This window comes from Oncorhynchus masou, chromosome 26 (genome assembly GCF_036934945.1).
Source record: "Oncorhynchus masou masou isolate Uvic2021 chromosome 26, UVic_Omas_1.1, whole genome shotgun sequence".
Taxonomy (NCBI): Eukaryota; Metazoa; Chordata; class Actinopteri; order Salmoniformes; family Salmonidae; genus Oncorhynchus; species Oncorhynchus masou.
The window spans coordinates 12,884,168-12,901,110 of NC_088237.1; the positions used below are offsets into that span (position 1 = coordinate 12,884,168).

Consider the following 16,943-nt stretch of genomic DNA (forward strand, 5'->3'; position numbering starts at 1 on the left):
GAGAACCAACACAGAGCGGACACAGCTTTTACCCGACCTTTCAACTCATTGTCCTCAGGAGCTAGTGTTTGTACTGTCCATTTAGTACAGTCCACTTTGTACACCTTGGTTCTGTGGGAGAGGACAGGTGGATGCAGACCACTAGTATGGCCGGCTGTGTCTTGAGGCTAGCAGTGAGGTCAGTGTTCTGTGGGTCCGTATTGCGGTGTGGGAACCTCGTCAGGGAGAGGGCTTCTGAAATGGAAACCTGATCCAATATAATAGGTGTGTAAAACAAATCCCACCCCTCCCTCATCCTCTTCCTCAGCGTGCCCTCCCTCCCTCCACCCTGTTTTCTTTAGGCACATGTTACTCCAAACTTCTACAGTGTTGTGTCTAAGTGATTTGCTGGCAACCAAATATTAGGGGCTGCGTCTCAAACAACACCCCAATCCCTGTATAGTGCACTATTTTTGGCCAGCTAGTGCACTACATGGGGAATAGGGTATCATTTCTGACATGAGTCAGAAAGTCTAGTTGGGAGAGGGTATGAGTTTGGATAAATGTTCCGTTTCCTGATCTTCAAGCGTCAAAGATAATCCTCTCACTCCAGCTCCTCCTCCTTTTTCTCCGCAGTCTCTGATTGCTCGACCACTTCCTCTGCAAGCCCCGTCTCTTCCCCTTCCGTCTCCTCTCCCTGGCCATCTATTGGCTCCTCCTTGCTGGCTGGCTCCTCCTCCTCCTCGTGGATGGCTGTGATTGGCTCGGCGGGGTTGCTGAGGCAGTTAGGCGCCTCTCTGTCCGGCGTGTCCTGGGTTTCGGAGGCAATGACTCTCTTCCACATTTGGTGGTTGTCCAGAAGGTGCTGAGTGATGGGACAGAACACTCTCCTCCTGCTCTCTGGAAGCTTCACCACGTGCTTCTCTATAGGGAAGAAGAAAACAATTCCTCAGAACAAAACCTACTACATCTCTATCCCCTTATACTGTACACGCAAACCCTTATCATACAACCTCTGGACAGGGGTTACAAAGCAGGGTCTGATAACCTGGGAAGACCAAATACCCTTAAGGCAGACCAGGTAGCCTCGTGTATTTGAGGCTTCTGTATCTACTACCAGTTATAAACCGGGTAGTTTGGTTCCTGGATGCTTATTGGCTGACTTGGTTTACTGTTCTATTAATGTTAGTGACCAGTTTATAATAGCATTAAGGTACCACAGGGGTGTGTGGTATATGGCCAATATACCACGGCTAAAGGCTGTATCCAGGCATTCCGCTCTGCGTCATGCCAATATACCACACCACCTTGGACCTTATTACTTAAATCCACTACATGTATTATCAATCGGCACTATGTCAACAACTCAATACCTGGGCCATGTCAAGCTGAGCTTTGATTTCAATAGGTTTCTGTTAACGGACTTCTTTCAACTCAAAGAAGTTCAACATGAACATCTACATGCTCTTACGGGAACTCTCAGAGCTAGTCGACTCATCCTCCTCTGCTGTATCCTCCTCTTCCTCCTCTGTCTCTCGTTCCCCCACCTCCTCTTCCTCCTCTCCCTCCTTCCTCCGTGCGTCGGCGGTGTCAACCCAGTTCCCCGGCATGAGGGCGGCGGAGTCGTAGGAGGAACAGAGCGGACCCACGATGTGCGTGATGAAGGACTCCTGGAGTTTGGCGAGCTGTGGCGCAGAGCGGTCCATGAAGGGGCTGATGGGAAGGCCCAGACTCGACTCCTCATCGCCCTGAGGAGTGGTGCAGTATGGGTAAACATGGCAGAATGTTAGATATAAGCGTCTTAAAACCCACCTCTCCATAAAGTAATTTGATTAATCCCACAGCACCCCCCCAAAAAACGTGCCTTTATTAAACACGTCATTGTCTTTTCATACGAGCACTGACTTTGCTGATAGCTGCTTTACTGAGAAGAAATGTACTTGCGATGACTGTGATGTACAGTTGAAGTCGGAAGTTTACATACACTTAGGTAGGAGTCATTAAAACTTGTTTTTCAACCACTCCACAAATTTCTTGTTAACAAACTATGGTTTAGGCAAGTTGGTTAGGACATCTACTTTGTGAATGACACAAGTCATTTTTCCGACAATTGTTTACAGACGGATTATTTCACTGTATCACAATTCCAGTGGGTCAGAAGTTTACATACACTAAGTTGACTGTGACTTTAAACAGCTTGGAAAATTCCAGAAAATGATGTAATGGCTTTAGAAGCTTCTGATAGGCTAATTGATATCATTTGAGTCAAATCTCACCCCCCCCCACCCCCCCTTAAATGATTTAGATGCACTATTGTAAAGTGGCTGTTCCACTGATGTCAGAAGGTGAATTCACCAATTTGTAAGTCGCTCTGGATAAGAGCGTCTGCTAAATGACTTAAATGTAAATGTAAATGTAAATTGGAGGTGTACCTGTGGATGTATTTCAAGGCCTGCCTTCAAACTCAGAGCCGTCATACCGCTCAGGAAGGAGACGCGTTCTGTCTCCTAGAGATGAACGTACTTTGGTGCGAAAAGTGCAAATCAATTCAAGAACAACAGCAAAGGATGTTGAGAAGATGCTGGAGGAAACAGGTACAACAGTAACTATATCCACAGTAAAACAAGTCTTATATCAACCTAACCTGAAAGGCCGCTCAGCAAGGAAGAAGCCACTGCTCCAAAACCGCCATAAAAAAGCCAAACTACGGTTTGCAACTGCACATGGGGACAAAGATCGTACTGGAGAAATGTCCTCTGGTCTGATGAAACAAAATTAGAACAGTTTGGCCATAATGACCATCGTTATGTTTGGAGGAAAAAGGGGGAGGCTTGCAAGCCGAAGAACACCATCCCAACCGTGAATCACGGGGGTGGCAGCATCATGTTGTGGGGGTGCTTTTCTGCAGGAGGGACTGGTGCACTTTACAAAATAGATGGCATCATGAGGATGGAAAATTATTTATATATATTGAAGCAACATCTCAAGACATCAGTCAGGAAGTTAAAACTTGGTCACAAATGGGTCTTCCAAATGGACAATGACCCCAAGCATACTTCCAAAGTTGTGGCAAATGACTTAAGTACAACAAAGTCAAAGGTATCGGAGTGGCCATCACAAAGTCCTGATTGCAATCCTATAGAACATTTGTGGGCCGAACTGAAAAAGCGTGTGCGAGCTTGGAGGCCTATAAACCTGACTCAGTTACAACAGCTCTGTCAGGAGGAATGGGACAAAATTCCCTCAACTTATTGTGGGAAGGTTGTGGAATGCTATCCGAAATGTTTGACCCAAGTTAAACAATTTAAAGACAATGCTACCAAATACTAATTGAGTGTATGTAAACTTCCGACCCACTGAGAATGTGATGAAAGACATAAAAGCTGAAATAAATAATTCTCTCTACTATTATGCTGAAATTTCACATTCTTAAAAGAAAGTGGTGATCCTAACTGACCTAAGACAGGGGATTTTTACTAGGATGAAATGTACGGAATTATGTGTATGTACATTCCCGACTTCAACTGTATGGTTGTCTCACCTAGCTATCTTAAAATAAATGCAGTGCACTAACTAAGTCGCTTTGGGTAAGCACTTCTGCTGAATGACTAATGCAAATATTATATGAATTACCATTTGACACTATCTGAGGAAAGTCAATCAATCAATCAGCCAATTTTTTTTATTTTACCTTTATTTAACCAGGCAAGTCAGTCAAGAACAAATCCTTATTTTCAATGACGGCCTAGGAACAATGGGTTAACTGCCTGTTCAGGAGCAGAACGACAGATTTGTACCTTGTCAGCTCGGGGGTTTGAACTTGCAACCTTCCGGTTTCTAGTCCAATGCTCTAACCACTTTACCCTGCCGCCCCAATGATATGAGGGATATTGGAATCAAATGCACTGAGGGAGTCACAGCTAAGGTACTAATACACAGAGAGAGAAAAATGACCATCAGAAATTATGTAAAACCACATTCAACCGCATTCCAACTGATGGTAGAAAACACATCAACATTTGTATCTCTCTCATTTTGTTCACCAGCCAGTCTCTAAGTGGTAAACCAACAGCAACCACCAGTGTGCAAAGCCTGTGGGATTAGCTACTGAATAATCAAAGCTTCAAACTGGGTCAAGAACATAAACAGCAAAAGGCACACGTCTATCTAGCTCGAGGAAGTTCATCTATAGGTCCAGTATTGGCTGACTGACAAGATCATGTATATGCATGTATAGTAAAGTGATTTATAGCAGGATACATATATGTGTCTGTTGACGTCAGGGGCTTATACACTCAAAGTGGACCGCAGCAGACAAGGGCTCCTGTTGCCATAGTAACCAGCAGAGCTTTTGCCAGTCAGTGCAGTGGACTGAAATGAGCGTCTGAAGTGAAGAGGGAGAGAGAGAGAGAGAGAGAGAGATGCTACTCTAGAGTAGAGGGGCGTATTGAACCATTAAAAGATGGTAAAGTTACAACTTAACCACTGATACAGGGTCAGGTCTTTAAGATGTTTTTACTGCGTCAATGGTCAGCGTTAGAATTGTGGGTATACTATTACTGACCCTGGTATGTTTGTTCTTCGTGTGCATGTCTTGAGGCATAGCACAGTTCACTCTGTGTTCTGATGTGTTGCAGCTGTATCTTTGTCTGTGTGAATGAGGACTGTCACTGATGACACAAGTAGGTCAGCTAAACTGCAGTACAACAACACTTCCTCTCTCTCTCCTCCCTCTATTTTCCTCTCTCTCCCCTCCCTCTATTTCCCCCTCTTTCTCCTCCCTCTCTTTCCCCTCCCTCTATTTTCCTCCCTCTCTCTCTCCTCCCTCTCTTTCCCCTCCCTCTATTTTCCTCCCTCTCTCTCTCTCCTCCCTCTATTTCCCCCTCTTCCTCCTCCCTGTCTTTCTCTCCCTCTCTCCTCCCTGTCTTTCCAACTCCCTCTTCTACTTCCTGGTCTTTCTATCTCTCCCTCCCCTTTTATCTCTCTCTTCCTCCCTCTCCCTCCAAGGACGCAAGCAGATTTGACATTTGAGCGACGGTTTGGGTTTCATCATTGAGTGAGATCAGGCTTTGAAGAGACAGACAGACAAAAACAAGATGACTGCGCTGTCAATCACAGTAGCACCGATTATAACCTACACACTTGGTGCTCCTATCACTGTAGAGTGACACATTGTGTCAATACATCAACACTCTCCATTCCAAGTGGCAATCTAATCGTCTCTCCATCAATGCCAGGGTCCCATTTTGAATAGATGGTACATTATGCAGTACATTGCCTGCATACAAGGATGGCTTCTTCAATGCATGTGTGTTGATGGGTGTCACATCGACATTACTGAGAAAGAAACTGAAGAACAAAAGCAGTTCTACATTTCATATTATTTCTCAGTCTATCAATGGTCAATGAATAGAATGGTGTTCCTCAAACCTCTCATTCAGTACCCCCAACCAATCCACATACTATATGGTCAACTAATCATCAAGCCCCTCATTAGTTTAAAGTGTCCGTTCTGAAATACATCAAATAAATGGACTGACTTGGGGTACCCGAGGATAGGTTTGGGAAACACTGGCATGGAATATTCTAGAAGTGGTAGCCCCAGAACGACCACGATTCCACACTTCACATCAGAGAACTTTGATTTGGATGGAAGTAACCATTGGTTCTACCTATTCTGATGATGGGAATCGTATTAACGGCCATTGTTAACGTTGTCCATGCGTCGTCAATGGGCCACGCCGTTCATTCTGGTCGATTCTGGGACAAGAAGAGCACTCCTTCAAGGAGCGAATGGGAGTCAATTGGGCGCTAGTTCAAAAGCCCAACATAAGCATGAGTTACGTGAACAATAAGTACAACATTACAAATCTTTCCGAGATGTGAGATAATTAACTTTGTCTCTGCAATATCATATTCAGGTAGCTTTGGAATCGTGACATTACGTACTTTTGAGGAAAATGGGCAGGTTTCTCGACTCATACCCTGACATTTAGAAGGGATTGCATGACGATTAGCTTAGCAACCACGTGACACAGCATGACAACATGAACGAGATTGGTCGACAGTCTGCTGGGTGGGGCATTATACGTTCCTCTTTTCATTGCCCAACGGGATTCCTATCTGTAATATATCTGCCTACACGCTGATCGTTCGTTCTCTGACCACTTAGTCTTTCTTCCTGATCAGCGGTGTGGTTGCTAGGTGTTGCAGGCACCCGTTAGTCTCTGACCAATGAGCAGCATTGTTACTGGAGAGTGAGCTGTTTCCAGGCACCTGTACCACTTCACATTGAGCAGTACCGTGATGGACTCACGAAGTGGCCTGCCTTTTATTTTAGTACCAAGTGGAACACATGTCAATGTCATTTGATGGAGAGATGTCATTGCACCTCTACGTCCTCTCAAGTCTATCATAGCTATTTATGCAGAAGGTAGTGTAATGGCCATTTCATGATCAGGCAGTTTCATGGGGGTGGGGGCATGGGTGCACAAGACGACAACAACAAGGCAACTGAATACATGTCGCCTCCCACAAATGATGCAGCTCCCCCCTTGAACCAATCATTGTAATTTTGTGAACGTCGGATCTCCATGGCAAGATGCATCATTCACCTAATTGACTCACTGAGGCTCAATGACGTTTATTTCATTAACTTCAGGTCACCCTAGCGGCGGTTACTGCTGGCTAGCATGAGGATGAAAAGGGCAGTTTTCTGGGAAAACTAGCAGTATTTCAGTCTTCTCGATGGAGCAGTGTGGATAAAGGTCAAATTTGGAGAACAGTGTCATATTGCATTCCTCCAATGAGGTATGTTTTCTGAAGGATATCCTGTGTCCTAACATTCTGACCCCAGTGCAGCTCAGTGTAAACAAGCGTAACGGTAGGTTCAGTATCTTCCGGCAAACCTAGACCCAATAGATGTGCCTGTTTGTAGAACTATTTGACGATGCCCTCGGTCCACTGTAGATGCGCGTCCTTGTGTTTCAAATCTAAATCAGTGGCTAGGATGTAGAGGGTGTAGGGGCTAGTGATCGATTTGGATCTCACCTGTTCATAGAACTCATTGACAATGCCCTCGGTCCACTGTAGATGCAGGTCCTTGTGTTTCAGTGGGCCGTTGATGTCCGCCAGTTTGATGCACATCTGACACACCAGCAACCGGTCGTTCTCATTGGACCAGTCGATGCCCGAGCAGCCATCATCACCCACCTGGAGAGAAGCAAGGGTTAAATGAATCTCAAATGTCTTTCCTCGCGTCCTCACATCCTCTATCCCTACCGCCTTTCAACCTATCAGAGAGAAGCGAGGAGAGCATAAGAGGACAAGTTCTGATTAAAAGAACCTCAGATCTTCTCCTACAGGCTTGTTACTGACATACTGTAAGTTGTCAACCATCAGACAATGACACAGCGCTTCAGTCCATTCAGCTGTAGATGCACTGTACATCAAAGAGAAATGTATGGATTGGAAGCTCATGACCATCGGTTCTGTTTACCTTGGCGTTGAACTCTGCCAGGAAGTCAAAGTGTTTCTTGAGGTCGGTGGCGAGGATGGCCTCGATGACCAGGAAGCGGAAGCGTTTGAACTCCACATGCTCCAGGTTGCCCAGGAAGTTGTACTCTGGCCGGGACATGAACAGGTTCCAGGCCGACGCAGCGTGGTGGTTCTCTAACACCGAGCGGTCGTTATATAGCACGGCCTACAGGGGGAGACAGAGAGCCACGCGTCACTCATTAGTTATCATTGGTGCATCTCAGTGGTCCCTTTGTCTTCCTCCATTTATCTCTCCAGTGATCTGAGAAGAACACAAGATATGAAAGTATCATTGGTGGACTTTGCTTTCACCTTTCCAGTTCCTTTTGTTAGATGCATTCATCCAACCATCCATCAGTCCATCCCTCCTCTCCCTCTTCTTCCTCCCTCCTTCCCTCTCTCCCTTCCTACCTGAGGAGCGCTAGTCGCCACGAGGAAGGCGTTGGTCCGTCCAGGGTGGTCGTAGTCGTGCATGGCTGCAGCCACATACAGAGCCATGAGCTCCAGGGATGGTATGAGGCCAGACAGACATCCATAACCCTCCTCCATCACCGCAGACATCTTAGAGACCAGGAACCCTGTATGGCTGGGATGGCTGGGGGTGAGGAGCCCACTGTCCGAGTCTGGGGACACACACACAGGGATAGAAGGGTCAGGGAGATAGATACACAGGTAAATGAGGTGAGGTGGTGCTGGGCATTGTCGTAACAAATCGGAAACTTTAGTACAAAACACTTGGGTCAATGGGTGTCGTCTGCATGTGCGTGCGTGTGTGTCTGTGTGCTAATGTGTGGGCAAATGTGTGTATGGGATGACATGAGCATCAGAAAACAACATGACTGACAGACCGCCAGCCACCCTGCCCTAGACAGACATCAGACCCCAGGCATCAGAGTAGGCCAGCCCAGTCAGACAGGTTGTGTAAAGAACAAACCGGTCACGATCAGCGTGTTGACATTGGTGTCTGTTGTGTTCCTATGACTGGAGGAGATAGGCTTCTATGGAAGCTATGAAGCTCCACATAGAGAACGAGAGGTAGAATAACTGGCGATGACTATGAACTAACGGTCAACCGATCTCACTGGAAACACGGTTCTGGGAACTTCCACAGCCTCCAGTCTGCAAACTGTAAGGCTGATGTTCTACAATATTATGCCATTTGACATAAGCTACTGATGTGGTTGGTGTGTATGGTTGAATATCCAGTAGCTAAATGAGCCTCAGAAGGACTGGGTTTGCCTGGCTGCCATCAGCAACAGGTATACAACAGTAGGCTTATAGACATAGGATTAGCCTCAGTCAGAACACAAAGGAATGGAGAGCAGAGGAAAGGAGGAAGTGTGTGTGTGTTTGGTTGTGTGTGTGTGCGTGTTTGTGTCCGTGCATGTGTGTATGCTTGTATTTGCATATGCATGTGTGTGGGTCATCACCAGAGTCTGAGCTGTGGTCTGTGAGGAGGTTGGGCAGGCCTGGCACGGCCTGGGTGGTGAGGTACCACACAGCATGGAGCACGTCAGTGGCATGGATCCTGTTGTGGTCTGCATGGGGAGGGAGAGGAGATGCCAACTGAAATACTAACTTAGTCCACCGGATGATAATGAGACAGGTGGAGGTAGCGGGAACAGAACTAGTGCTGTGATTGCATTGAGAAAGCCAACACCTCCCTCTTGTGGATAGAATAGGCAGTGCTACCACCACCGCTGCACAGAGTTTGGATTACCATAGTTTTATTCAAATGTTTCTGATATTCTCGAGTACTTGATGGATCTGTGTGTATTACAAGGCATATTCACAAAGAGGATTGATTGTAATGTTTGCTCACATGGGATGTCCCTGTATCCGTTCTCCAGAGCATGGAAATAGTTCATAAACTCCCTGACAGGAATCTTGAACGTCTCAAACAGTCCCGTGTCCTCAAACAGGCGGTAGGAAACCTGGAACACACATAGAGCAGCCTTATCCCATCCACCAAGTTATTCTCTTCACACCTAAAGCTGTGATGCTGCTTCTTGGGTCTTTCCACAAAATGGGTCCCTTTTGATATTTTACCTTTATTTAACTATGGAAGTCAGTTACGAACAACTTCTTATTTACAATGACGGCCTACCGGGGATACACTGGGCCAATCACAGCCGGATGTGATGCAGCCTGGATTCAAACCAGGGACTACAGTGATGCCTCTTGCACTGAGATGCTGTGCCTTAGACCGTTGTGCCACTCAGGAGCCATTTTAAGTAGAAACTGTGCACCAATATTGAATTAAATGCCTGTTATATTAAACCAAGTGCTCTTTAATATAGACCAAATGGGAAATTCAATAAATTGGATTGTTTTATATGATTAAAGATTTTCTGCAAAATTCAGCACTTTGAAATGTCCCTCTGTGTATAGCCGCGTGATCATTTTGGGTCGACAAGGAAGGGGTGGGTGGAGAAAGTTATTTTTCCCACACTACAGACGGCTATATAGGTCCACTAATACAGGACTAGTAAAGGCCCAGTGCACATCCCCAGCACCCTACTTCCTGTGGCTATGCCTCTGTGCATCATATGTGACTTCTCGCAAGATTTTTTAAATTCATTTAATCCCAAAATGTTCAGTATCATCGTAAAGGCATAGTTATTGTGTTGCTTCGATAAAGTCATTTCCAAAGCTTATTATTTATTTCATGCGATTAGTGATTCATTTTTAGAAGAAAACATTTTTAAGGTCAGCCCTGTTACTTGAATTGAATTCTCATATTAACATGGTGAAACTATTTGTTTCAAAAGACAAATGTAACATCTAATAATCAAATCATAGTGTAAAAGCAGGTGAGCTGGTTCTACTCTTTATGGTCATTTTCTGGTGTTTTGTGGTGGAAAACTGAGTGTAAACCAAGACCCTACTGCTGTCTTGGTGTACAGTACACCGCAATTCCAATAACTTGTAACTTCTGTTTCAACCAGTAGATGGCAGTGTAATCTCACCCATATCTCACAGTGCTTTATTCACAAGCATCACTCCATGCACACATCGGGGGAGCGGATTTCTCTATCTACCAAAGCCCCTCAGTTATGGAATAGCTGTTCCTGTCAGGTAAGAGGGACAGACACCATTGAGGCTTTCACATCACGTTTAAAACCCCACTTTTCTAGCTTGACCTTTAACCAGTAACTGTTTTAACATCATCTTTGTCTTATATTCTTTTTATTCATACTTTTTACTGCTTCCTGTTTGCTTTAACTATTTTTCATTGCATTGTCGTAATGTATTTTCTCAATTGTGTTGCGATTTAAAATGCATTTTAAATTAAGTTTGATTTGAAGTCTGCGCCAATTCTCACTTGGTTCACAATGGACTGTTTTCACTGCAGCATTCTTACCTGTATAACTATCCTTACCTGAATAGGTCTGGAATTTTCTCACTCGGCTCTACAGTAGCTAACCTTACCTGGCTGAGGATGCAACCTAATCTTCTCCGGGTTGAAGACTATCCTCACCTAGCTAAGTCTCACCTGTTCTCATCTGACTAAGGCTTTATCTATCCTTACCTGGCTTAGGATGCAGCGACTGTCCGTGTGTCTTCTCCGCCAGGTTGAAGATGTGCTGTTCTCACCTGTACTCACTGGTTCTCACCTGCCTGAGGCCTGTTCTCACCTGCCTGAGGCCTGTTCTCACCTGGCTGAGGCCTGTTCTCACCTGGCTGAGGCCTGGTCTCACCTGGCTGAGGCCTGGTCTCACCTGGCTGAGGCCTGGTCTCACCTGGCTGAGGCCTGGTCTCACCTGGCTGAGGCCTGTTCTCACCTGGCTGAGGCCTGTTCTCACCTGGCTGAGGCCTGTTCTCACCTGGCTGAGGCCTGTTCTCACCTGGCTGAGGATGCATCCTGAGCGGCCATGTGTTTTCTCCACCAGGTTGAAGATGGGGAAGTTCCAGTTGTTGAGTTGAGTCATCAGAGGATCCAGCTCTGGCATTAGCAGAGGCTCTGGGGCCAGGATGGGCTGTGTGTCCTAGAGGTCAGGGGTCAGGATCAAGGGTAATTTCAAGTGGCTATGGGTAATAAATAGTATGTTACAAGTAAGGTAGTGTATAGGGAAATAGCATATTATAGCATGTTTTTTGTTCTTCGAATCAAATGCATAATTTTATAATGTGCTGATAGATTGATATTGCAGCCATGAAATGTTTAGCATATTTGTAGACCCATTTTCATTCCACTCAATGTATTTCTATAGTAGAACCTACCTCCGGAGGTGGCAGTAGGGGGTGCAGGACGATGCCCTCAGGCTGGTACGATCTGCATCCGTCCTGGGCGTCCGAGGGCTTCTTGGCCCCCTCCCCGTCCTCCTCGTTCTGTGCAAAGTCACTGCTGTCACTGTGGTTGGTCTCGTAGGTGCTCTCATAGTCTGAAGATGCCACTGCCGGGTCATCTTATAGGACAGGACAGATCAGGGTTCAGGGGTTAAGTCAGGTGGTTGACACGCTCGGAAGGTGGCAGACATAAATGTAACACTAAGAAACTAGACATATATGGAGAAGTAGATACGTGTCCTTTTACTACTTACCAGGGTGAGGTATTATGTCCCCTTTGTCCATAGACCCCTCCCCATGGCTCAGCCTGCTGTACGGTCTGCCACAGCTGAGAGAGGGACAGAGGACAGCTCAACAGAGGATATTCAAAACATGTAAATAACTACAATATGACAAAAGGCTCGACATGTATATCTCATGGGAGAGGAGAAAAGTGAACAAGAGGATAAGTGGAGAGTTAGACGCATCAGTAGCGTGAGAGGAACCGAGAGAACGAGGAACGAGAGGTCAGCTGTTCCAGCTGAACCAGGATCAACGGCATTATTCCTCTCATCACAGCCAGATCCAGTATTTGTATTTATTTAAGATCCCCTTTACTTCCTGTGGTCCTGCAACATTATCTACCAAAACAAATGTTACATGACATTACATTTCATAACACTTTTCACAACATATTAATAAGTGTGTGCCCTCAGGCCAGTACTCTACAACCACATATCTACAATACAAAATCCATGTTTATGTGTGTGTAGAGTGCGCTTGTTATCATGTGCATCTGTATGCGTGTGTCTGTGCCTGTGTTTGTGTCTCTTCACAGACCCCACTGTTTCATATTTTATATCTGGTTCTACTGCTTGCATCAGTTACCTGATGTGGAATAGAGTTCCATGTAGTCATGGCTCTATGTAGTACTGTGTGCCTCCCATAGTCTGTTGTGGATTTAAGGACTGTGAAGAGACCTCTGGTGGCATGTCTTGTGGGGTATGCATGGGTGTCTGAGCTGTGTGCTGGTAGTTTACACAGGCAGCTCGGTTCATTCAACATGTCAATATGTCAATTTTTCTTACAAAAACAAGTAATGATGAAGTCAACATCTCCTCTACTTGGAGCCATGAGAGATTGACATGAATATTATTCAAATCAAATCACATTTTATTGGTCACATACACATGGTTAGCAGATGTTATTGGTCACATACACATGGTTAGCAGATGTTATTGGTCACATACACATGGTTAGCAGATGTTATTGGTCACATACACATGGTTAGCAGATGTTATTGGTCACATACACATGGTTAGCAGATGTTATTGGTCACAAACACATGGTTAGCAGATGTTATTGCGAGTGTAACAAAATGCTTATGCTTCTAGATCCGACAGTGCAGCAGTATCTAACAGATAATATCTAACAAGTCCACAACAAACTTAACCAAACTTACTTCTAAGAATTTCGACAACAAAACCTAATACACACAATCTAGTAAAGGTATGGGATAAGAATATATAAGTATAAAATATATGGATGAGCAGTGACAGGGTGGCTAAGATGCAATAGATAGTAAAGAATAGATAGTAAAGGATACAGTATACAGTTTATAGTACATATGAGATAAGTAATGCGTGATATGTAAACATTATTAAAGTGGCATTATTAAAGTGACTAGTGTTCCACTAGTGTTCCACTAGTGTTCCAGAGGCCAATGATATCAAGTCTGTAGGTAGGAAGCCACCTCTCTGTGCTAGTGGTGGCTGTTTAACAATCTGATGGCCTTGAGATAGAAACTGTTTTTCAATCTCTCTGTCCCAGCTTTGATGCATCTGTACTGACGTCCCCTTCTGGGTGGAAGCGGGGTGAACCGGTAGTGGCTCGGGTGGTTATTGTCCTTGATGATATTCTTTGCCTTCCTGTGACATCGGGTGTTGTAGGTGTCCTGGAGGGAAGGTAGTTTGCCCCCAGTGATGTGTTGTGCAGACTGCACTAGCCTCTGGAGAGGCCTGCGGTGATACAGTCCGACAGGATCCTCTCAATTGTGCACCTGTTAAAGTCAGTGAGGGTTTTCGGTGACAAGCCACATTTTTTCTGCCTCCTTAGGCTGGAGAGATGATGTTGCACCTTTTTCACCACACTGTCTGTGTGGGTGGTCCATTTCAGTTTGCCAGTGATACGTGCACAAAGGAACTTAAAACTTTCCACATTCTCCACTGTCCCGTCAATGTGGGGGGGCGCTCCCTCTGCTGTTTCCTGTAGTCCACGATCATCTCTTTTGTCTTGCTGACATTGAGTGAGAGGTTATGTGATTTGAGGTCCGGCCCTCACCTCCCTGTAGGCTGCCTCGTTGGTAATGAAGTCTACCACTGTAGTGTCATCTGTAAACTTGATGATTGAGTTGGAGGCGTGCATGGCCACACAGTCGTGGGTGAACAGGGAGTACAGGAGGGGGCTGAGAATGCAGCCTTGTGGGGCCCCAGTGTTGAGAGTCAATGGAATGGAGATGTCGTTTCCGACCTTCACCACTTGGGGGCGGCCCGTCAGGAAGTCCAGGACCCAGTTTCACAGGGCGGGGTCAAGACCCAGGGTCTCAAGCTTAATGAAGAATTTGGAGGGTATTATGGTGCTGAATGCTGAGCTGTAGTCAATGAACAGCATTCTTACATAGGTATTCCTCTCGTCCAGATGGGATAGGGCAGTGTGCAGTATGATGGCAATTGTATCGTCTGAGGACCTATTGGGGTGGTAAGCAAATTGCAGTGGGTCTAGAGTGACAGGTAAGGTGGAGTTAATATGATCCTTGACTAGTCTCTCAAAGAACTACATGATGACAGAAGTCAGTGCTACGGGGCGATAGTCGTTTAGTTCAGTTCCCTTAGCTTTTTTGGGACAGGAACAATGGTGGCCATCTTGAAGCATGTGGAGACAGCAGACTGGGATAGGGATGGACACACTAGCCAGCTGGTCTGTGCATGCTCTGAGGATGCGGCAAGGGATGCCGTCCGGTCCGGCAGCCTTGTGGGCGTTAACACGTTTAAAAGTTTTACTCACGTTGGCCACGGAGAAGCGGAGCCCACAGTCTTTGTTAGCGGGCCGCGTCGGTGGGACTGTATTGTCCTCAAAGCACACAAAGAAGTTGTTCAATTACTCTGGAAGCAAGACATTGATGTCTGCGACGGGGCTGGTTTTCTTTTTGTAATCTGTGATTGTCTGTAGACGCTGCCACATACGTCTCGTATTTGAGCGGTTGAATTGCGACTCCACTTTGTCGCTATACTGACGCTTTGCTTGTTTGATTAAATTATGGAGTGAATAACTACACTGTTTGTATTCGGCCATGTCGCCTTGCCATGATTAAATGCGGTGGTACGTGCTTTCAGTTTTGCGCAAATGCTGGCATCAATCCACGGTTTCTGGTTAGGGAAGGTTTTAATAGTCACAGTGGATACAACATCTCCTATACACTTCCTTATAAACTCGCTCACCGAGTCAGCGTATACATCAATGAGTCGTTAAAACCTCTTAAGGTATAGGGGGCAGCATTTTCACTTTTGGATAAATAGCGTGCCCAATTTCAACTTCCTGCTACTCATGCCAGGAATATATGATATGCATATGAATAGTAGATGTGGATAGAAAACACTCATCATGTCTGTGACTATAACAGAACTTATGTATCAGGCAAAACCCAGAGGACTAACTGTTCAGAATTTATTTTCTTTTTTGCCTCTGACTGTTCCCTCTGTCTTTGCCAAGGGATATTTGATAGGAACCTGTTTTCAGTTCCTACCACTTCCACTGCATGTCACCAGTCTTTGGAATTTGGTTGAGGTTATTCATTTGTGCAACGAAGAAGAAGCACATCCTGGAACAACATTACACTATTGAGAGTTGCGCAAGACATAAAAAGGAGCATGGTTTGTTTACTTGCTGTATTGAATACAGATTGCCCCGTCTACAATTTGATTGATTATTAACGTTTAAAAATACCTAAAGTTTTATTACAAAAGTAGTTTGATATATTTTGGCAAAGTTTACAGGCAACTTTTGAAATGTTTTGTAGTGACATTGCGTTTTTGTAAGCTGTTTTTTTCTGGATCAAACGCGCTTTATAAATGGATATTTTGGGTATATATGGACGGAATTAATCGAACAAAAGGACCAATTGTGATGTTTATGGGACATATTGGAGTGCCAACAAAAGAAGCTTGTCAAAGGTAAGGAATGTTTTATATTTTATTTCTGCGTTTTGTGTAGCGCCTGCAGGGTTGAAATATGCTACCCTCTTTGTTTACTGTTGTGCTATCTTCAGATCTTATGCTTTCGCCGAAAAGCTTTTTAAAATCTGACATGTTGGCTTGATTCACAGCTTTAATTTAGTATCTTACATGTGTGATTTAACCAGTTGGATTTAGGGGGCAATTTTTGGATGAAAAACGTTCCTGTTTTAAACAAGATATTTTGTCACGAAAAGATGCTCGACTATGCATATAATTGACAGCTTTGGAAAGAAGACACTGACGTTTCCAAACCGGCAAAGATATTGTCCCTGAGTGCCACAGAACTGATGTTCTGCCCCTGAACAGGCAGTTAACCCACTGTTCCTAGGCCGTCATTGAAAATAAGAATTTGTTCTTAACTGACTTGCCTAGTAAAATAAAGGTAAAATTTAAAAAAAAAAAAAAAAAAAAAAAAAAAAAAAAAAAAAAAAAATGTTACAGGCGAAACCCAGATAAAAATCCAACCAGGAAGTGCTGCATTTTTTAAAACCGCCTCATGCCAATGACTCCTTATATGGCTGTGAATGAGCTACGAATGAGCTTACGTTTTCCACGTTTTCCCCAAGGTGTCTACAGCATTGTGACGTCTTTTTAGGCATTTCCCTTGAAGAATGGCTGTAAGGGACCATATATGCCATGTGGTCACATGGTGTCTCCCGCAGAAAACCTGCGTAAAATACTGAGGTAGCCATTTTTCCAATCGCTTCTTATGAGAAACCAACTGCCTCGACGGATATCTTATCGACTATATTTGTTAAAAACACCTTGAGGATGGATCCTAAACAACGTTTGCCGTGTTTGTGTCGATATTATGTAGCTAATTTAAAAAAAGTTTGCCGTTATAGTTGTAGCATTTTTCGGTCGATT

The 16,943-nt window shown here is 44.8% G+C and overlaps 1 protein-coding gene across 2 annotated transcripts in view; it reads right to left on the reverse strand.

Moving 5' to 3' along the window:
• Nucleotides 1–309: 309 nt before the first annotated feature.
• Nucleotides 310–16,943, reverse strand: part of LOC135514825 (cGMP-inhibited 3',5'-cyclic phosphodiesterase 3A-like) — a 100,412-nt gene continuing 83,778 nt past the window's right edge. For both annotated transcript variants that reach the window (XM_064938458.1, XM_064938457.1), the window contains 10 exons: nucleotides 12,060–12,133; nucleotides 11,740–11,924; nucleotides 11,364–11,504; nucleotides 9,338–9,449; nucleotides 8,946–9,053; nucleotides 7,927–8,138; nucleotides 7,478–7,681; nucleotides 7,030–7,191; nucleotides 1,451–1,727; nucleotides 310–903 (listed from right to left, as the gene is read on the reverse strand). In XM_064938458.1, coding sequence (XP_064794530.1) covers nucleotides 584–903; nucleotides 1,451–1,727; nucleotides 7,030–7,191; nucleotides 7,478–7,681; nucleotides 7,927–8,138; nucleotides 8,946–9,053; nucleotides 9,338–9,449; nucleotides 11,364–11,504; nucleotides 11,740–11,924; nucleotides 12,060–12,133 — 1,795 coding nt within the window. In that variant the 3' untranslated portion in view covers nucleotides 310–583. The remainder of the gene's footprint in view (nucleotides 904–1,450; nucleotides 1,728–7,029; nucleotides 7,192–7,477; nucleotides 7,682–7,926; nucleotides 8,139–8,945; nucleotides 9,054–9,337; nucleotides 9,450–11,363; nucleotides 11,505–11,739; nucleotides 11,925–12,059; nucleotides 12,134–16,943) is intronic.